The sequence below is a fragment of the Podarcis bocagei genome (assembly GCF_964188305.1).
Source record: "Podarcis bocagei genome assembly, chromosome: 7".
NCBI lineage: Eukaryota > Metazoa > Chordata > Lepidosauria > Squamata > Lacertidae > Podarcis > Podarcis bocagei.
In genome coordinates, this window is record NC_138132.1 from 5,146,843 (window position 1) to 5,168,617 (window position 21,775).

The 21,775-nt window shown below is 54.4% G+C and overlaps 1 protein-coding gene across 1 annotated transcript; it reads right to left on the reverse strand.

The window, feature by feature from the left end:
- Positions 1-3,612: 3,612 nt before the first annotated feature.
- On the reverse strand, positions 3,613-20,424 carry EGLN2 (egl-9 family hypoxia inducible factor 2). Its single transcript, XM_081200591.1, has 6 exons — positions 20,270-20,424; positions 18,856-19,561; positions 7,927-8,046; positions 4,806-4,942; positions 4,077-4,144; positions 3,613-3,804 (listed from the first exon to the last, which is right to left on the reverse strand). Exons 2-6 carry the CDS (start codon positions 19,423-19,425, stop codon positions 3,746-3,748), a joined length of 954 nt encoding a protein of 317 aa, XP_081056717.1. The 5' UTR covers positions 19,426-19,561; positions 20,270-20,424; the 3' UTR covers positions 3,613-3,745.
- Positions 20,425-21,775: the final 1,351 nt, after the last annotated feature.

The following is a 21,775-nucleotide window of genomic DNA, read 5'->3' on the forward strand; positions in this document are numbered from 1 at the left end:
CATAGTAATAATAATAATAATAATTTATTATTTATACCCCGCCCATCTGGCTGGGTTTCCCCAGCCACTCTGGGCGGCTTCCAAAAGAATATTAAAATACTGTGATACATCAAACATTAAAAGCTTCCCTAAACAGGGCTGCCTTCAGATGTCTTCTAAAAGTCTGGTAGTTGTTGTTCTCTTTGACATCTGGTGGGAGGGCGTTCCACAGGGAGGGCGCCACTACCGAGAAGGCTCTCTGCCTGGTTCCCTGTAACTTGGCTTCTCGCAGTGAGGGAACCGCCAAAAGGCCCTCGGTGCTGGACCTCAGTGTCCGGGTAGAACGATGGAGGTGGAGACGCTCCTTCAGGTATACTGGGCCTTTGAGGCCGTTTAGGGCTTTAAAGGTCAGCACCAACACTTTGAATTGTGCTCGGAAACATACTGGGAGCCAATGTAGGTCTTTCAAGACCGGTGTTATACGGTCTCGGCGCCCACTCCCAGTCACCAGTCTGGCTGCTGCATTCTGGATTAGTTGTAGTTTCCGGGTCACCTTCAAAGGTAGCCCCACATTGAGCGCATTGCAGTAGTCCAAGCGGGAGATAACCAGAGCATGCACCACTCTGGCGAGACAGTCTGCGGGCAGGAAGGGTCTCATCCTGCATAGCAGCTGGAGCTGGTACACAGCTGCCCTGGACACGGATTTAACCTGTGCCTCCATGGACAGCTGTGAGTCCAGAATGACTCCCAGGCTGCACACCTGGTCCTTCAGGGGCACAGTTACCCCATTCAGGACCAGGGAATCCTCCACACCCGTCCGCCTCCTGTCCCCCAAAAACAGTACTTCTGTCTTGTCAGGATTCAATCTCAATCTGTTCCTTTCCTCTGTCCTGATATACCTGGTTTGGGCCCCAAATCAGCCTCCCGTTGCCAGTGAGGTCCAAGCAGGTCCCCTTGTTGAGGGCAACTCTTTGCGTACCAAATAATCCAGCCCCCAGCCCCAGGGACTGTCTCCCTCTGGCCCCCCTGGCCCACTCACTGGTTCCTCTTCAGACCTATCTGATGCTCGCCACCCTCAAAGTCACTTCCCCAAAGCCCAGCTGAGCGATTGCTCCCTGCCGAGGGAAGTGCTCCCTCTACATGGTGAGGAGAACTCTCCAGTGTTTCGAAGTTTGCCAAGTTGTCCTGGGCCAACGTTAAACTGCAGCTCTGGGGCTGGCCAAAATTAGGTTTTTCTCTCCTTTCTGCAGCCCAGGATCTCTCGATATGCTGGCCATCTCGTTCCTCACACCTTCCCCAGTCAGCTCAAAGGCGCTTTTCCTGCCTGAACCCCCTTCCTCTACGGACCCTTTTCCTAAACCAAAATCCAGGGATTTGTACTGTCCTGGGAGCATCCAGCAATCATTAAGCAGGGCCATTTAGCACAGCAAACTTGCACATGCCATTTTAAATGTGCAGCAGCAATTTTGGAAATGTTTTACAGTGATACCTTGGTTACACACGCTTCAGGTTACAGACTCCGGTAACCCAGAAATAGTACTTTGGGTTAAGAACTTTGCTTCAGGATGAGAACAGAAATCGTGCTCCGGCGGCGCGGCAGCAGCAGGAGGCCCCATTAGCTAAAGTGGTGCTTCTGGTTAAGAACAGTTTCAGATTAAGAACAGACCTCTGGAATGAATTAAGTACTTAACCTGAGGTACCACTGTATTGCCTTGGTCAAATCCCACCTGGAGTTGTTTGCCCAGCTTGAAGGATATTGACAAGCTGGAAGGTGTGCAGAGGAGGGCGACTAAGATGGTCAAGACCATGGGTAGGCAAACTGAGGCCCGGAGGCCGGATCCGGCCCAATCGCCTTCTCAATCCGGCCCGCGGAAGGTCTGGGAATCAGTGTGTTTTTATATGAGTAGAATGTGTCCTTATACAGTGGTACCTCTGGATACGAATGGGATCCGTTCCGGAGCCCCGTTCGCATCCTGAAGCGAACATAACCCGCGTCTGCGCGTGCGCAGGTCGCGATTCGCCGCTTCTGTGCATGCACGTGACATCATTTTGACCATCTGCCCATGTGCGAGCGGCAAAACGCGTTCCGTTACTTCCGGGTCGCCGCGGAGCGTAACCTGAAAACACTCGACCTGAAACAACTTCAACCCGAGGTATGACTGTATTTAAAAGCCATCTCTGGGTTATTTGTGGGGCCTGCCTGGTGTTTTCACATGAGTAGAATGTGTCCTTTTATTTAAAATGCATCTCTGGGTTATTTGTGGGGCACAGGAATTCGTTCATTTCTGCCCCCTGCAAAATACAGCCCGGCCCCCCACAAGGTCTGAGGGACAGTGGACCGGCCCCCTGTTGAAAAGGTTTTCTGACCCCTGATCAAGGGTCCGGAAACTGAGCCTGATGAGGAACAGTTGAAGGAGTTGGGTATGTCTAGCCTGGAAAAGAGGAGACTGGAGAGCCATCTTCCAATATCTTAAGGGCTGTCACACAGAAGACAGAGCAAACTTGTTTTCTCCTGCTCTGGAGGGCAGGACTCGAACCCAAACCAATGGCTTCAAATTACGAGAAAGGAGATTCTGACAAAATATCAGGAGGAACTCTTTGACATCAGTAAGAGCTGTTTAACAGTGGAACAGATTCTCTGGGAAGGCGGTGGACTCTCCCTCCTTGGGAGTTTTTGAGCAAAGGTTCGGTGTCTGTCCATCTGTCATGGATTGCAGGGGGTCAGACTAGATGATCCCCAGGGATCCCTTCCAATTCTGCAATTCTACAGAGAATACCTTGAGCAACGTGGAGAAAAGGTTGGATACAAACGCAGATAATTAAATCCACGTTCCACCGAGAAATGGGGGCGCAGGGACTTCAGAGGATGAGACGGGGACAACTCTTTCGATCAGGCTTCCTCAAACCCGGCCCTCCTGATGTTTTTGAGACTACAGTTCCCATCATCCCTGACCACTGGTCCTGCTAGCTAGGGGTGATGGGAGTTGTAGTCCCAAAACAGCTGGAGGGCCGAGTTTGGGGGTGCCTGCTTTAGACCCACCAGTGTGACAAGCGAGCAGCTCAAATGCCCCCCACCCCTTTCCCAGAGCAGAAGAGGGGGGGTCCAGGAGCCCTGGCTCCCTCTTCTGCCCCCCACCCCTATTCCCAAAAAACAAAGAAGTCTGAGGTCGTTTCCATGAGCTGATGTTTATTCCGTCTCATCCACGTTCTCGTTCTCTCGCCACCCCTCTCTTTTTCTGCTCTTCCGCACTCCCTCGTTTCCTGCTCCCTCGTTCTCTCTCTCATTTCGCAGATGGATTAAAATGAGCAGGACCAAGCGCTGGCGCTGGGGGCAGGCAGGGGTAGACCGGGAGGGGCCTGCCGGACAAGGGTTTCCCGGCACCTGGGGGTCCCTTCCGACGCGGCAGAAGGGGAACACAAAAGCCACCCTCTCCCTGGGGGGGCTTGCACCTACAGATGCCGGGCCCATTCACACACACACACAAACACACACACACACACACACACACACACACACACCCTTTCTTCTCAAGGTGCAGCTGCCTCTTGACAGCCCCTTTTTTCTTCTTCTTCTTCATCAGCATCATCTTCCTCTCCTCCTGGGCTGTGGTCAAAGGCCTTCCAGCTGCAGCCGGCCGGATTTGGGGGGGGCAGCGGCAGCGGACACAGGCGGCAGCAAAGGCGGCGACAGGCAGCTTGAAATGGCCAAAGAGAGCGCAGGGTCTTTGGCGGTCAGGATCCCACGGCGGCAACGCACGGATGTCCGTCAAGTCGGCCCGTTTTCCTGCGCCCCGCCGGGAGAGGCTTCTGCCCCCTTCTTCTGAGCTTTAGGGGGGAAAGAACAAAGGTCACCCCAAAGAGGTCAGCTTTTCTGCAAAAGGGACTTTTTAGGGGGCCCTGCCACCCTCACCCAATTCCAGGAGGCTGTGCAGAGGGGAGGAACTCTGCACGCGCTCAGAGGTCCTTTTCCCGCACCAGCGCCAACGGTGCCCCAAGCGCTTGCAGTCGGTCTGTGGGCCTGCCCTCCGTGCCCCGGCTGACCCCACCCCACTCCCCAGTACCGGTGACCCCCAGCACCTAGTTGCCCGTCCACGTACCCAGTTGGTGCCTCCCTTTGGCTTCTGCCCGCTCCTTGGCGTCAAAGTACCAGATGGTGATAGCATACCTAGGGGGAAAGCGACAGTTTTGCACGGATCCTGTGCGGTGCCGAGGAGCTGAGCTCTCGCACAGCTCATGCTCGGCTCGGTGGGGCTTGTGCAGGGCAACCGCTCCCAGTCCCAATGGGAAGAACTGGGGAGGAACTGGGGGGCAGTCCCAGTTCTCCATCCCAGCCACTAAAATGCAATTTGGGAAGCCAGAGCCAAACACAGAGAGATTTCTGCACACAAGGAGACCTCTCCCTTCTGCAGGATCTGATTTCTGTCCGCAGGGCCTGTAAGACAGAGTTGTTCCGCCTGGCCTTTGGCTTTGGAATCAACTTGATCCCCTTCCCCTGCATTCTGGATTAATTGCAGTTTCCGGGTCACCTTCAAAGGTAGCCCCACGTAGAACACATTGCAGTAGTCCAAGTGGGAGATAACGAGAGCGTGCACCACTCTGGAGAGACAGTCTGCAGGCAGGGAGGATCTCATCCTGCGTACCAGATGGAGATGGTAGACAGCCGCCCAGGACACAGAATTGACCTGCGCCTCCCTGGACAGCTATGAGTCCAAAATGACTCCCAGGCTGCGCACCTGGTCCTTTAGGGGCACAGTTACCCCATTCAGGACCATTTTTGCCAGTTCTACATAGTTCATCAGCTTCTCTTGCCCAGCCCTCCCCGTTACCTGGTGGCGTAGGCTGGCTTCACTTCGTGGGGGTTGCGCCGGTCGGACCAGAAGATGAGCAGCCGGTCAAAGATGGGCTCGATGTTGGCCACCACCGAGCGTCCTTCGGGGTAGATCTGCAGGATCCCACCGTGAACCTGGCACAGACGAGGAGACGTCAAAGGGTCCCTTTTGCAGATGGACCTCATGCAGAGTCCATTGGGCGCGCTGCCCTGGGCAGCGGGAAACTGACCCCCAAGTCATTCATTCGTCTCCTGCCCCTCTCAGGCACCCTTGGGTGGGGACGTGAGAATATTGGGTGCCCCTCTGCAAGAGGACTTCCTGGCTGGGCATTCAGGGTGCTCAAAGAAAGGGTCCTATGGGTGCATCTGGGGCACGGAAGGGAGGGGGCCTGCGTGGCAGGAAGTTGGGGCAATGCTCTAGCCAGGGACTGGGGCCCCGGTTGCTCTGGGGTGCAAGTGGGAGCACCTTGGATGTGGAATAATAATAATAACAATATTTTATTATTTATACCCCGCCCATCTGGCTGGGTTTCCCCAGCCACTCTGGGCAGCTTCCAACAAAATATTAAAATCCATCAAATATGAAAAGCTTCCCTAAACAGGGCTGCCTGGAGATCCAGGTTAGGGGGTGGGGGCTATGGGTGCCCCCCCGACAGCCCCCACCCGATGCAAGTAGGAACAGAAGAAGAGTCCGGAGGATGGATCAGGCCAGCATCATGTTCACACAGCGGCTGAAGAGATGCGTGGGGAAACTCCCAAGCAGGATTCGAACACAAGACCCTTCTCCCCTCCTGGGGTTCCCTGCCTCCAGGGCTGAGCATGACTATCCCGGCTGGGAGCCACCCAAAGCCCTCTCCTCCTCCTCTGGGAATTGGTCCAGTCCTCTCTGATAGACATCCAAGTTGGTGATCGATGCTGCGTCTAGTGGAAGGGAGTTCCGCAGTTTAATTCCCTGCTGCGTGAAGAAAGACTTATCCGTCCTGAATCTTCATCATAGGCCCTTGAGTTCTTTTCTGGGAACTTGCCCTGAGACCTTCAGGTATAGGGCGGTATATACAATCAATCAATCAATCAATCAATCAATCAATCAGTTCTAGTGTTATGGGGGGGGGGACTAAAAACTTGTCAGGTTGGAAGGGACCCCAAAGGTCTTCTAGTCCAACTCCCTGCAATGCAGGAATCTCAGCTAAGGCACCCCTGCCTCTCGGTCGCCTTTCCTGAAAAGTCCCGAACGCTGCAACCTTTTCTGCAATATCCATTTTGAGACGAGGCAACCAGAACGGGACACTGGACCCCCAATCCAGTTGCACCACAGATTTTGCAAAACGGCCTTGTGATTTGGGCGTTTTTATTCTCAATCTCTTTCCTAGAAATATGGGCCTCCAACTCTCATCAGCCCCAGCTGGCATGAGCAAGGATCAGGGATGACGGGAAATCAGGAATATTGAAAGGGGCTGGGGGGACAGAGTCTCTCCCCCCCCACACACACCCCTCCACTCTCCAAACCGAGGAAGACTTGACCTGTGAAATTCCCTGCTGCAAAACGGATGGGAAGGTTCCCTCGCTCCAGGACTTTTATCCAGGATGGCGAAAATGGAACCTCCAGGCTTAAAAGCAGTCTACCACATGAATACACATTTAGAGAGGAGGGCGATCGCCTGAGGGGTTTTTCCCAGGAGTATCTGGTTGGCTGAGTTGTGGGGGGGGTTCACAATGTTGGACTAGGTAGCTTGAGGGTTCGCATCTGTCTTGCAACCCCAGGACAGAGCCAGGGAATTTCCCCTATGGAAAACGGTTGCAGCATTTGGGACTCCTCGGGAAAAGCCGAGTGAAGATGTGACGTGACAGACATTTTTCTCCTTCTCTCATAACGCCAAGTCGGAATATTCAGGACAGATGAAAGGAAATCCTTCTCCGTGTGCCACGTAGTCGGACTGTGGAACTCTCTGCCACTGGAGGGAGCGAGGGCCACAGCTTCAAAATATCAGACAAATTCATGGAAATCAGTAAGGCTCTCGGTGGCTACTGGCCACAAAGGCTCTGCTCAGCCTCTGAATCCCAGTGTCTGGAAACCCCAGGAATGGAGAGTTGCTCTTGTGGTCAGATCCTGCTTGCTGGTTTTGCATAATGGGCATCTGGTGGGCCACTGTGAGGACAGGATGCCGGACTCGATGGGCCCCCTTTGGCCTGATCCAGCCAGGCTCTACTTTTGCTGTTATGGAACCTCCAGCTGCAGGAGCAGTCTATCACGATTCCTAGGTTCTATGGGCTCCTGAAGGAGCGTCTCCACCTCCATCGTTCTACCCGGACACTGAGGTCCAGCGCCGAGGGCCTTCTGGCGGTTCCCTCACTGCGAGAAGCCAAGTTACAGGGAACCAGGCAGAGGGCCTTCTCGGTGGTGGCGCCCTCCCTGTGGAACGCCCTCCCACCAGATGTCAAAGAGAAAAACAACTACCAGACTGTTAGAAGACATCTGAAGGCAGCCCTGTTTAGGGAAGCTTTTAATGTTTGATGTATCACAGTATTTTAATATTCTTTTGGAAGCCGCCCAGAGTGGCTGGGGAAACCCAGCCAGATGGGCGGGGTATAAAGAATAAATTATTATTATATTATTATTATTATTTGGCCACTGTGAGGACAGGAGGTTGGACCAGAAGCTTCACGGATCAGGCCCACTCTCGGCAGAGACCTTGCCCTTTCATAAGCTCTCCGCTGAGCCTCCGCAACAGAAAGAACCCAAGAGTCCTGGCGGAAAGACCCCACTGCCAAAAGACTTCCCGTGTGCACCAGACAGTCGAAGCCCAGGCCCTGCAGTCCGCCGACACAGGGCAGGCACTCTGCATATGCTCAGAGGCACACACTTTCTATCAGTGCTTCTCGTGGACCCAGGACTGAGCCCTGCAGGCTTCGCCTCCAAACTTTCTTCTTCCGCAAGCCGAGAGCAGGACCCCGGAGTCCTCCTGAGCGCAGGAGTTTCGCCTGCTGGAGGGGGCAGAGGAAGGGGCACAGAACGGAGGGCAGGGCGTCGGGGAAGAGGAAATGTGTGCCATGCATGAGACCGGGGGGGGGGGCAGAGGGGCAGGTGGCAGGTGCAGAGACCCCCCCCCTCCCCCACGTACCTTGCTGTCCCAGTGCCGGTTTAGGTAATAGATGCAAGTGACGCAGCGCCCGTCTCCGTGAGGGTTGTCCACGTGGCGCAGGTACCCCCTGCCGTTGCCGGGGTAACATGCCACCATGGCCTGGAGGGGAGGTGGGAAGGGAGAGGAGGGAGGGGTCAATGCCAGGGGTCAGACCAAACACAGCTCCAGGACCGCCTCTTCCCAGCTCCGCCCCCCTGCCAGGAGCTCCGCCTCCCGGTTCGCCTATGGAGAAGGGAGAGTCGCCTCCAGGCGACCAGGAAGCAAAAACAAGGAGCCAAAGCCCGTATCCTCCCTTTTGGAAAGCGGTCTGCATGGGGCAGATGGGAAGCTGAATTTGCAAAGCGCCCACCCCCTAGCACCCCCGCTCTGGGGCCGGGTGGGCAACAGCGGAAGAGGGCAGTCTGTAGCTTTTCCTAGGGGGCAGCATGCATTGGGGGCGAGCAGGAAAGGAAGGGGGAGAGGCAGGCAGGCAGGCAGACGCAAGGAATTTGGGGGTGTCCGATTGTTAAAACAACCCAAGTCAGAGTGCGGAAGCCACTTGGGCAGGAAGACCAAAGCCTTTCATGGAATCCTGGAATGGTCAAGTCAGAAGGGAAACCGGGGATCATCTATACCAACCCTGAGCAAGGCAGGGATTTGCTGGCTTCTTTGTCCACCAGCGGGTGGCGCTGTGGGTTAAACCACAGAGCCTAGGACTTGCCGATCAGAAGGTCGGTGGTTCGAATCCCCGCGACGGGGTGAGCTCCTGTTCATAGAATCACAGAATCATAGAGTTGGAAGAGACCACAAGGGCCATCGAGTCCAACCCCCTGCCAAGCAGGAAACACCATCAGAGCACTCCTGACATATGGTTGTCAAGGCTCTGCTTAAAGACCTCCAACAAAGGAGACTCCACCACACTCCTTGGCAGCAAATTCCACTGTCAAACAGCTCTTACTGTCAGGAAGTTCTTCCTAATGTTTAGGTGGAATCTTCTTTCTTGTAGTTTGGATCCATTGCTCCGTGTCCGCTTCTCTGGAGCAGCAGAAAACAACCTTTCTCCCTCCTCTATGTGACATCCTTTTATATATTTGAACATGGCTATCATATCACCCCTTAACCTCCTCTTCTCCAGGCTAAACATGCCCAGCTCCCTTAGCCGTTCCTCATAAGGCATCGTTTCCAGGCCTTTGACCATTTTGGTTGCCCTCCTCTGGACACGTTCCAGTTTGTCAGTGTCCTTCTTGAACTGTGGTGCCCAGAACTGGACACAGTACTCCAGGTGAGGTCTGACCAGAGCAGAATACAGTGGCACTATTACTTCCCTTGATCTAGATGCTATACTCCTGTTGATGCAGCCCAGAATTGCATTGGCTTTTTTAGCTGCCGCGTCACACTGTTGCCTCATGTCAAATTTGTGGTCAACCAAGACTCCTAGATCCTTTTCACATGTACTGCTCTCAAGCCAGGTGTCCCCCATCTTGTATTTGTGCCTCTCGGTTTTTTTGCCCAAGTGCAATACTTTACATTTCTCCCTGTTAAAATTCATCTTGTTTGTTTTTGCCCAGTTCTCTAATCTGTCAAGGTCGTTTTGAAGTGTGATCCTGTCCTCTGGGGTGTTAGCCACCCCTCCCAGTTTGGCTGTTGCTCGGTCCCAGCTCCTGCCAACCTAGCAGTTCGAAAGCACGTCAAAGTGCAAGTAGATAAATAGGTACCACTCTGGCAGGAAGGTAAACGGCGTTTCCGTGCGCTGCTCTGGTTCGCCAGAAGCGGCTTAGTCCTGGTGGCCGCATGACCCGGAAGCTGTACGCCGGCTCCCTCGGCCAGTAAAGCGAGATGAGCGCCGCAACCCCAGAGTCGGCCATGACTGGACCTAATGGTCAGGGGTCCCTTTACCTTTACCTTTTTGTCCACCTATTCTTTGCCTGCCCTTCTCCCCGACATCCTAACATGCAAGAATTAAAACACATTATTAAAATCAGTTTAGGATAGCTTCCCGCTATAAGGTGGGTCCCAAGAAACAAGCACCTTGAGTGCCGAGAGACAGAGCAAACAGGTGAGTCTTCAGCAAAAGATGATAGCAGTGCAAGGAAAGTGGCAGACACATCTCTGTGGGGAGGGGGTCCCCAAGCCAAGGGGCCTCAAGAGAAGACCCTCTCCTCCCCCTGGGCTGCCACCCACCCACCCACCTGGGGCCCCTACAGCCGGAGGAACCAGCAAGGTGCCCGTCTCAGCGCCCAAAAGGGTCTGCGGCAAAGGAGGCAAGACATTCAGGTTTTGGGGTCCCGAGTCGCCCAGGGCTTTAAACACCCGTGAGCAGGTGTTTAAATAATAATAATAATAATAATAATAATAATAATAATAATAATAATAATACTTCATTATTTATACCCTGCCCATCTGGCTGGGACTCCCCAGCCACTCTGGGCGGCCTCCCACAAAACACTAAAATACAATAACCTATTAAATATTAAAAGCTTCCCTAAACAGGTCTGCCTTCAGATGTCTTCTAAAAGTTTGGTAGTTATTTTTCTCTTTGACACCTGGTGGGAGGGCGTTCCAGAGGGCGGGTGCCACTACTGAGAAGGCCCTCTGCCTGGTTCCCTGTAACTTGGCTTTTCACAATGAGGGAACCGCCAGAAGGCCCTCAGCGCTGGACCTCAGTGTCTGGGCAGAACGATGGAGGTGGAGACGCTCCTTCAGGTATACTGGACCGAGGCCGTTTAGGGCTTGAAAGGTCAGCACCAACACTTGTTGAATTGTGCTTGGAAACATACTGGGAGCCAGTGTAGATCTTTCAAGACAGCTGTTATATGGTCTCGGCGCCCACTCCCAGTCACCAGTCTAGCTGCCACATTCTGGATTAGTTGTAGTTTCCGGGTCACCTTCAAAGGTAGCCCCACATAGAGCGCATTGCAGTAATCCAAGTGGGAGATAACCAGAGCATGCACCACTCTGGCGAGACAGTCCACGGGCAGGCAGGGTCTCATCCTGCGTACCAGGTGGAGTTGGTAGACAGCTGCCCTGGACACAGAATTGACCTGTGCCTCCATGGACAGCTGTGAGTCCAGAATGACTCCCAGGCTGCGCACCTGTTCCTTCAGGGGCACAGTTACCCCATTCAGGACCAGGGAATCCTCCACACCAGCCCACCTCCTGTCCCCCAAAATCAGTACTTCTGTCTTGTCAGGATTCAACCTCAACCCATTAGCCGCCTCCATCCTCCAAGCGCCTCCAGACACTCACACAGGACCTTCACCGTCTTCACTGGTTCTGATTTGAAAGCGAGGTAGAGATGGGTATCATCCACATACTGATGAACACCCAGCCCAAACCCCCTGATGATCTCTCCCAATGGCTGCATGTAGATGTTGAAAAGCATTGGGGAAGAGGACAGAAGACCTCAAGTTAGGTCCGGAAAAGAACCGGCAACCAGAGCAGCTGCTTTAAATCGGGGCTAATATGAGATCTAAAGAGAATCCTAGACAGGAATCGGGCTGCCGTGTTTGGGACTGACCAAAGTTTCCCAGCAGTCTTCAAGGGCAGCCCCATGAGGAGCACATTGCAGTAATCCAGCCTGGAAATTGCCAGAGTGTGGAGTTGAAGTGGCCAAGTCATCTCTGTCCAAAAGGGGCTGTAGATGGAGATAAAAGTTTGTGTGTCCCCCCAATACCGAGGCCACCTGAGCCCCCCAGGGACAGGGGGGAATCCAGGAGCCCCCCCAAAGTGCAGGGGAGCACAGCCCCCCAACCTAGACTTGAGAACCCAGGATACAGCACATCTCTGCCTTTTCAGGATTCAGTTGATTATTATTATTATTATTATTATTATTATTATTATTATTATTATTATTCATTAGATTAGAAAATAATTTTAAAAATAACAACTGGTAATAAAAATAATTGAAAATAATTAAAATAGTTAGCAAAGGTAATTATAGTTTAAAATGATAATTGATTGATAACCTGCCCTTCCTCATAAGGAAGGTAGGTTACTGCATCAAAACACAACATTAAAAACAATTCAATATACAGTGGTACCTCTGGATAAGAACAGGATCCGTTCCAGAGCCCTGTTTGCATCCTGAAGTAACTGCAACCTGCGTCTGCGCAGGCCGCGATTCCGCGCATGCGCATGACGTCATTTTGACCGTCCGCGCATGCGCGAGTGGCGAAACCCGGAAGAAACGCGCTCCGTTACTTCCGGGTCGCTGTGGAGCGCAACCCAAAGGCGCTCAACCTGAAGCAACTTCAACCCGAGGTGTGACTGTAATTTCTGAAAAATGAGAAAACTCCCCTGCCTTTGAGCACAGCAGAAGCCAAGCCTCTATCCTGAGAATAGTTTGAGGAGGGGCCCCCAAGGCTGCCAGGGGGCTCCTGACCCCAAGAGCTTGCTCCCTCCCCCCACAACCTCCTTGGGGTACTTCTTCCCCACACTGCGAGCCCCTCGTCCCTGCGAGACAAAGACGGGATGCGCCCCCACAAACGCCCCACGTGCAAATCCAAAACACGCGACACCTTTTTAGGGTCCCTCGACCCTGAGCAAAAAGAATTCTGCGTATGCCCAGGGGCCCCTCTCCGCTACTAAAACAGAAAGCAGAGGAACAGCAAAACTACTTCAAAAGTCAAAGCCCTGGAGAGGAAATTCTGGAGGGGAGAAAGCCTGAGAAATGAAATCTGATTGGAATTAATTTCATAATGAAATGATTTTATAATGTATTATCATTTTACTGTTGTTAGCCGCTCTGAGCCCGGCTTCGGCTGGGGAGGGTGGGATATAAATAAATAAATTTATTATTATTATTATTATTATTATTATTATTATTATTATTATTATTATTATGGCAGTGAAGATTGGAGGGTGGTTGGGCTATGAATGGGCATTATTATTATTATTATTATTATTATTATTATTATTATTATTAAAGGGCTGACACCTGAGATTTTGTAGAGGGGGCGTGGAGAGAGAGACAAGGAAGGGTTACCGTTTGCTGCCTGGCCAGGAGGGAGACGCTGGGCAGGGGGGCCAAATGATATTCCAACAGATCTCTGCCCCCCAAGAAACAAACAAAAATAAAGTGGGGTTGCAAGCAAAGCCAGTGGCCAAAATCCCACCCCTTCCCAACCCTGCAAGAAAGTCCACAGCAGAAGGGGGGGGCAGAGAAGGAGGCGAGAGAGGCTGTAATCTCTCCTCCCCCCCCCCGGGGGGGGGGCAAAAGGCTGGCGCGTCCTGTTCCCTCGCATTCCCGGTAGCACCAAGGACATGAAGTCCCCGTGACGCAGGATCTGCTCTCGGACCAAAGCGTGGAAGGCTGCCGGCGGGGTCAGCCGAGGACACGGCTCAGCTCTGCCCTTAGACGACTCCAGATAATGAGCCCCTTCGCGCTCCAGGAGGCGGCGGGAAGGGGGGGTGGCCTGCTGTGCCTCGGTTTCCCCTTCGCTAGGTGCCCGCAGGGGTCGTGCCAGGACACAGAGGGAGACCCCACACAAACACACAGCAAGTCAACCCAAGAATCAGCTCTCTGGCAGGCTGGCAAGGCCTCAATTTTTGCACCCACCGCAGTGGGGGTGCAGGGGAACAAAGGATGTGATAAGCAGCCTCTGGACCATTTCCCACCCTTCTGGAGGAAGTATCCTGGCAACGCTCGGAGTGGCTGCGACTCGAACGAACGGCATTAATTGCTGCGGTGAATCTGCAGCTGCGTTTGATCTCTGTGGCTGTTGTGAATCACAGGGAGCTCAGGGTTTGCTGGAAAGCAGAATAAAAATATAAAATCGGGTCGGCTTGCCCAGCTGCTCCCCGGCTTTTTTGAGGAGATGGGGTTGGAACCCAGGAATTTGGGCTTCCTCCCCTGCCCCCTTTCTGCACCTGCTTTCAAATCCTGGCAGCAACCCAGTAAGGAAAAACTTTGGACTCTCAGGCCCTCCCCATGGTCAAAGAAGAGGACGCAAGAGTCCTGGGCAGCAAAAAACTCCCTTTGGCCTGAGGCTGCCGCCCCCGTGGGAACATGCCTAAGGCAAGTCTCCTGCACCAGGGTGTCTGTGCAGGAACACTTTCCAAAGAGTGAGAAGGGGGCCAACGCAGCTGAGCCCCATGGAAGCTGGTGGGGCAGGAGGGGAGCATCGCAGCTTCTGCAGTAAAAACAGAGGGTTTTTTACTGCAGTAAAACCCTATGGGTTTTATTGTGGAGTCCGCATTAGGGGATCGTTGGAGAGGACGGCACTGGGGGCCCCACCTCAATTAATATGCTTGCCTTTCAGTTGCCACAAGGAAGGGACCCCCAGAGGCCATCTAGTCCAACCCCCCGCAATGTAGGAATCCAGCCCCTTCCTTTCTTCTTGTCGCCTCCATCCACTGGTTCGAGTCCTGCACTCCACAGGAGCTTTCTCTGTCTTGCCTGCAACAACCCACGGCACCCCCAGCCCCCCAGGGGTGGAGGAGAGAACATGCCTCCCTCAAGCCAGCCCCACAGTGGTGCACCTCCCAGAGCACAGGCACACTTCAGGGTTGCTTGGTCCAGAGTTCGAAATTCGCCAGGCATGTTTTGCAACTGCCCTGGGTCCGATTGCAACCCAGTGGAGACCTCTGGGCGCCAGCTTGGCACGTGGCTCACCCCCTCCTCTGTTTATTATTATTATTATTATTATTATTATTATTATTATTATTATTATTATTATTATTGTCATACCTCGGGTTACATACGCTTTAGGTTACAGACTCCACTTACCCAGAAATAGTACCTTGGGTTAAGAACTTTGCTTCAGGATGAGAACAGAAATTGCATGGTGGCAGCAGCGGGAGGCCCCATTAGCTAAAGTGGTACCTCAGGTTAAGAACAGTTTCAGGTTAAGAACAGACCTCCGGAACAAATTAAGTTCTTAACCTGAGGTACCACTGTATTATTATTATTAGTAGTAGTAAGAATAATAATAATTTGTAGTTCCCCAGCCACTCTAGGCGGCTTCCAACAAAGATTAAAAATACACTAAAATGTCACACATTAAAAACTTCCCTGAACAGGGCTGCCTTCAGATGTCTTCTAAATGTCAGGTAGTTGTTTATCTCTTTGACATCTGGTGGGAGGGCGTTCCACAGAGCGGGTGCCACCACCAAGAAGGCCCTCTGCCTGGTTCCCTGTCACTTTGCATCTCTCAGTGAGGGAACCACCAGAAGGCCCTCGGCGCTGGACCTCAGTGTCCGGGCAGAACGATGGGGGTGGAGACGCTCCTTCAGGTATACTGCGCCTTTGAGGCCGTTTAGGGCTTTCAAGGTCAGCACCAACACTTTGATTTGTGCTCGGAAACGTACTGGAAGCCAATGTAGGTCTTTCAAGACCGGTGTTATATGGCCTTGGCGGCCGCTCCCAGTCACCAGTCTAGCTGCTCCCTACAACGACCCTGTGAGGGAGGTTACGAGGCTGCGACTGACTCCAAGGTGACCCAGTGAGCTTCATGACAGAGCGGGGATTCGAACCCTGATCTCCCAGGTCCGACGCTCGAACCACTACACCACAATGGCTTCCTAAGGGACTTCTGCTATGGGGCAGCTCAAGAAACTAAGTAGGTGAATAAATATGGAGAAAGCCAAACGTCACTTAGAGAAGGATCTGAAATATTTTCCTTGAAGCTTGAATCTGGTTTATTCTGGATTGTTTTATTTGATGTTTTAACGTGTTATAAACCGCTTTGAGGTGTTTTTTCCCCTTTAAAATATGAAGCGGAGTAGAATGAAATGAATAATAAATAAATCACAATAAATTCCAATAAATGGCACCCAGGCATTCCGATTCGCTTATAAATCTGGGTTTCTAACACTGCCTCTACCCCACCTTGCTCCCCCCCAAAAAACATATTATGCCGTCCTCAGCAAACCCCCCCCCCCCCAGATGCGATCAAGTTCCAACTCCCACAAACAGATAGGTAGCAGTGTTGGTCTGCCATAGTCAAAATAAAAAATTCCTTCCAGTAGCACCTTAAAGACCAACTAAGTTAAGTTAACTTAGTTGGTCTTTAAGGTGCTACTGGAAGGAATTTTTTATTTCAACTCCCAGAAGGCAGGGATTATGGCAGGCTTTGCAGATCAGTAACAGCTAGAGGGCTGCAAATTTCTCTCTGATTCCAGGAAAGAGATGGAGGCAGCCAGGGCCTTTCCTAGAATTCACAAATCCCTCTCCCTACCGGGAAACGGGGAGCAAAGAGTCAGGGCTGCCTCCAGGGGCGAAAGCTGCATCCCCCATGCCAGCCCCCTGCAACCCACCCCCACCCCCCCAAAATAAAAGATCCTGCCAACGTTGCAGGAAAAAGCAAAAACAGAGGGAAGAGGCAAGAGGGCAAGAGCTCCGGCAAATCGGCTTCCATCAGCAATTTTGCCCACTGGGAGGGAGGGAGCCGGGGGTCAGCCGGGGACCTTGACAAAAGGGGGCAGCCGGGGTTGCCAAAAAAGCTGCAGGGTCAGCCTGGGTGGCTCCTGACACCGATCCGGGCGCAAAGAGCTCTCCAGGATGGCTCTGAGCCAAGCAGTCTTCGCAGCTAAGCCCCAGCACCCGTTTGAGGCAGAGGGTCCAAGCAGGGAAACGGCTGTCAGCCTTTATTCTGGATTACTGCAAGGTCTTCTGCATGGGGCGTCCTCCAAGGACGGCTCAGAAACTCCAGAGGGAGCAGAATTGGGCTGCCAGGCTGCTCACCGGGCCAAGACGGAGGGCGCTGTCTGCCGATCGGTTTCTGGGCCCCCTCCAAAGTGCCGGTTTTGCCAAGGAACCGCAATATCTCAAGGGCCGCCTCTCCCCATATGAACCCACCCAGATCCTCTGATTATCATCCGATGCCCGTCTGAAGGAGAGGTCTGGCAGCACGAGAGCAGGGCCTTTTGTGGGGTGGCTCCCCGTTCGTGGAAGACTCTCCCCAGGGAGGTTTGCCTGGGGACTTTACTGCACATCTTCAGGCAAAAAACATCCCATTTAACCAGGCCTTTGACTGTTAAACTAAATGTGTCAAGTGGGGGGAGGTAATGTTTGTTTGTTTGTTTGTTTGTTTGTTTGTTTGTTTGTTTGTTTGTTTGTGTTTTTATATTGTCAACTGCCCTGTGATCTTCAGATAAAAGGGTGGTATATAAATTTAATAAATAAAGTGAGAATAAAAATAACTCGCGAGGGGCCCTCTGAGCATACGCAGAGCCCTTTTCCCTTTCAATAGAGCAACCAAGCCAGTCCCTAGATTGCTCCGGAAGGCAGGACTTGAACCCATGGCTTCAGCTTGCAAGAAAGAAGATTCCAACTCAATACCCGGAAGAACTTTCTGACAGTAAGAAGGGCTGCTTGAAGCAGAGAATGAAGCAGAGTTTGAAGGGCCCCCTGTCCGGGACCCCTCAGCTGGGATTCCTGCCTTGAAGCGGGTTGGGCTAGATGACCGCTGGGGGTGCCCTTCGACTCAACGATCCTACGATTTAGGGAAAGGCGGGCTGGGAGAAGGTCAGAACGACGGCGCCGGTTGCAACAGGAGAGAGAGCGGGGCAAAGTTCTTTGCGGAAATGATAGGTGCAAAATCACAAGACTGCCTAGCCCCCTTCCCTGCCCCACAGAGCACACAAACACCAAGGGGCTCAGCTCCTCCCCCAGTTCCAGGAACGCAGGAGGGTGAGTTGGCTGCTGTTTCTTAGAAATGCACCCTAGACGTCCTCAGAGACACTCTTTCCCTGCTGCGCATTCCACAGTGATTCCAAAATCCACCTTCTCCAGGAACCCCACAACTATCTGTGTGCTAGTTACACAACAGACACAGTTCTCGTCCGGCCGACACAGCCTCTGCCAGCTTCTGTCTTTCCAGGAAAGCGGAAAAAGACCCCCCCCCCAGCCACCCCCCAGAGACAGGAAAAGGCTCCCACCTCCCTCTGGCAGGTGGGATAAGTTAGCGACCCCTAACGGGCACCCCAAAGAGCCAACACGGGGTGTGGAAGGGTGGCCTTGCAATGCAACACCTCCAGGGGTCCTGGGAGCCCCCTCCTCCTCCTCCCCAGACCCCCACCCAGACCCCCCAGGACCTGCCCTGCCTGGCCCAGAGGTCGCCGGCATCCGCAACAGCAGAGCGTTTCCACCCAAGGTCCAGCTGTTGCTGGGTGGGGGGCGCAGAGCGGGGGGAAGCCTTGGGGAGCTCCTGGCCCCCAACATCACATTTCAGACAATTAATCTCAGGGTTCTGGGTTCGAGCCCCAAGTGGGGCGAAATATTCCTGCCTTGCAGCGAGTTGGGCTGGATGACCCTCAGGGTCCCTTCCAACGCTGCAGTTCTGTGATTCTAAAATCGTACACCTATAAGGCACACCCCAAGGTCATCCAGTCCAACCCGCTGCAAGGCAGGAATAAAGATGGCACAAGCTTGTTTTCTGCTGTTTCAGGGGGTAAGATCAATATGATTACGAGGAAGGGCTTGCCAAGGAGCCGCTCAATGGTGGAGCCGCAGAGGTGTCTAAGCAGAGGTCAGACGGCCGTCTCTCAGGGATTCTTCAGCTGCAATCTCTGCCTTGCAGCGGGTTGGAATGGATGACCCTTAGGGGTCCCTTTCAGATACACAATTCCAGGGCGATAGGATGGCTTTCCCAACCTAAATGTCTGCACCAACTGCACATTCAGAAGCACGGACGCAACACGACCCAAACCCCCTCCCACGCTGCCACCTCGCACATGGGCAAAGCAGGGGAAAAAAAGTCCTCTGCTCCCGTGCAGAGTTCCAAAAGGCCAATGCGGACACGCACCCACCCACCGGAAGCAAGATGTGCCCCCTCTAGGCCAACACAGGGACAAGAAAGCAAAGCATTTTGTAGGAACCTACTTTACGCAGCGAGGGAAATGCACTCTGCACATGCACAGAGAGAGCCGGGAGTCTTGCACTGCAGGGGTTGGACTAGATGAGCTCTGGGAGGCCCCTCCGGAACTCACCTTCGTTCGTCCGCGGATGTCGTAGGTGCCCAGCTTGCCGGCGCACTGAAGCATGAGCCGGTCGACGTGCGCCATGAGTTCTCCGATGGCGCGGCACCCGGGCTCCCAGCCCTCCACCCAGGCGATCTGGTCCCCCCGGATGGCGTGGGGGGGCACCGCCCTCTGGCTGACCAGCTGCCCGTCGCGGAACTTGCCACTGCGGTGCAGCCCCTCCACCTCCGCCAGAATCCGGGCGCCCAGAACCTCCCCGAGGAACGAGTCCTTGACGCAGATCCCGTAAAAGTTCATGCAGGGCACCACGTAGTCCAGCGCCAGGTGCCCCGAGGGGGGTGCTTCCGGGGGGGCTTCTCGGTGACGCTTGGCCGCCCCTTCACCTGCAGGGTCGTCGTTGTCGCTGCCGGGCTCGGCCCTACGGCGTTTCGGATGCCCGTTGAGTGCCAACAGGAGGAGGCTCCCCACGGCTGCCCCTTCGCCCTCCAACGGGCAGGCCTCTCTGCCCTGGCTGCCCCGACCCATTCTCTGGCAGGGGGGGAACCCTAGCGCGGCGTCCGGTGGGCGCGACTCCTCCATGGCATGTCCCGGGAGCAGGCGGGGGCCGGCGCCATCTTGCGGCCGTGGCGGATTCAGGTGGGGGCAGGAAGGCAGGTCACGGAGAAGAAACTCTTGGGGGTGCCATGTTGCCGTTGGGGGTGCTCAGCCCCCTTGCCTAATATGGGGGGGGGAGAAAGGCAGGTAAGGTCAAGGCAAAGATCTGCAGTAAGCCAACATCCCCCTCCCCACCCAAGCTGCTCTGGGCACGGGTTCAAATTATCCCACTTGGCTCAGTTTGCCGCCTTTCACAGCCAGACCTACCTCGCAGGGTTGCGGTGGAGATCAAAACTGGGGGACATGGGTTCAAATCCCACCCACCCCCCTCCCGGACTTCACCTGGAGGGCCAGCCGCTGCCTCTCTGAGCCGAATCCACCTTTGGGGGGGGGGGTTTAAAGGAGGAAGGGGAGAACCAGGACGGCGGGGGACCCCCCCCCCAGCTCCCTGGGGAAAGGGATGGGGTGGGAATGGCAGAGATAAAATAAGAAGAGGGAAGGGGGGCTACCAGGAGAGGGGCTGGGACCCCCCCCCCCAAACACACAGAGCAGCCTCGGGGCCACCCAAAAGCACCCCCTGCGCGCGCGCGCATGGAAAAGGCGAGTTTCCCAAGTTGGCCGGAGAACCGGCGCGATTGTTTTGGGGGGTCTGAAAGAGGGGCGCCCATTGCGGGAGGGCTCCCCGGGAGGAGGGGTCCAGGACTGCAGGGGGGCGATCAGGGGAGCCATTGCGGTAAACCCCCCCTCCCCGGTAAGAGGGGTCCAGGGATTTAGGGGTCCAGCCTGCGCCCCCTGGTGACCCGGGGGTCCCCCATTCCCTCCCTCGTACCTCGGCTCGCCGGGAGGGATGCGGTGTCGCCCCGCAAGCGGCTAGTCCTCAACGCGCCCCCGGGGCCGCCGCGAGGCCTCTTCTTCTTCCTCCTCTCCTCCTTCTCCTCCTTCCGTCGCTCCTCCTCCTCCGCCGCCCTCCGCTTTTGTTCGCCGGCCCGACGAGCCCGAGCCCGGCTGCGCGGGGAGGAGGAGCCTCGGCCGCCGGGGAGGCGTGGCGGCGCTTCTCTGAACATGTGCAGAGCGCGGCGCGCGCGGAGACCCGCCACCGCCGGCCCTTGCGAGGCGGGCCGAAGAGGAGCGCCTGTCGGAGAAGGGCAGGGGGGCTCCCGGACTACAACTCCCAGGAGGATGGGAGTTGTAGTTCGCCAATACCTGGGAGGGACACCCCCCCCAGCTCTCCCCACCCCTCGGGGGGCAACCTGGGGTTCCTTCTACCGGGCTTCTTTCGTCTCTTTACGCCTTTTCGGAGCAGGGCAGCAGCGCCTGGCCATAGGATCGCGGCGTTGGAAGGGACCCCACCGGGTCATCTAGCGCAACCCGCTGCAATGCAGGGGGGTCTGCTGTCCTCTGCACGGTGTCATTGCGGTGGGAAAGAAGGGGGAGAAGGGGCCAGGCTGTTGCTGGGGGTTCAAGCAGCCTTGGTGATCAGTACCAGGGTACAGCGTCTTGGCAGCTGCAGATTTTATTTTTATTTTATTAAAGCAAGTTTCGGCAAACTAAGGCCTCGATCCGGCCCAATCGCCTTCTCAATCCGGCCCGCAGACGGTCCGGGAATCAGCGTGTTTTCACATGAGTAGAATGTGTCCTTTTATTTAAAATGAACCTCTGGTTTATTTGTGGGGCCTGCCTGGTGTTTTTACATGAGTAGAACGTGTGCTTTTATTTAAAATGCATCTCTGGGTTATTTGTGGGCCATAGGAATTCGTTCATTCCCCCCCCCCAATATAGATAGATAGATAGTCTGGCCCCCCACAAGATCTGAGGAAGTGTGGACCAGCCCCTGCTGAAAAAGTTTGCTGACCCTTGTAATCTAGAGCTTACTGTCTGAATAGGAGGGCCAGTGTGGCACAGCAGTTAGTGTGCCGGACTAGGACCTGGGAGAGACCTGGGTTCGAATCCTCACTCAGCCGTGGGGCTGTCACTGCCTGTCTTAGACTTAGACAAACCTGCCTCGCAGGGCTGTTGCTGGAGATTAAATGGGGAGGAAAACCGGGGATAGAAATGCCGTAAGGGAAGGAATAGGCAGCATCTGACAGGGGCCTAAGCAGAGTGGGGCTGGGCTGCAACTTGTTATTCCTCACCGCTGAGCCAAGATGAAACCAGTGGCTCTGTGTGACTCTCTAAGTTGGTGCTCATTCTCTCTGTTTCTGTCTCTTACACCCCACCGAGCCGAGCAAAGGGTGCCTGGCAAGCCAATGGGTGCGGGGAGGGGGGTTTAACCCGTTGGCCAGGAAGGGCCTGCAGGAGGGCAGCGGAGGGGCAATCTCTCTCTGCCAGCTCTGCC

Bases quoted from the DNA above. Each gene is read 5' to 3' on its own strand.
- EGLN2 (XM_081200591.1), bottom strand. From the start codon at position 19,425: ATGGAGGAGTCGCGCCCACCGGACGCCGCGCTAGGGTTCCCCCCCTGC. The intron at 8,047-18,855 runs GTGAGTTCCGGA...CCTCCCCTCCAG, and splicing joins ACATCCGCGGACGAACGAAG to GCCATGGTGGCATGTTACCC. The intron at 3,805-4,076 runs GTACGTGGACGG...TCCCCCCTAAAG, and splicing joins CAAAGGGAGGCACCAACTGG to CTCAGAAGAAGGGGGCAGAA.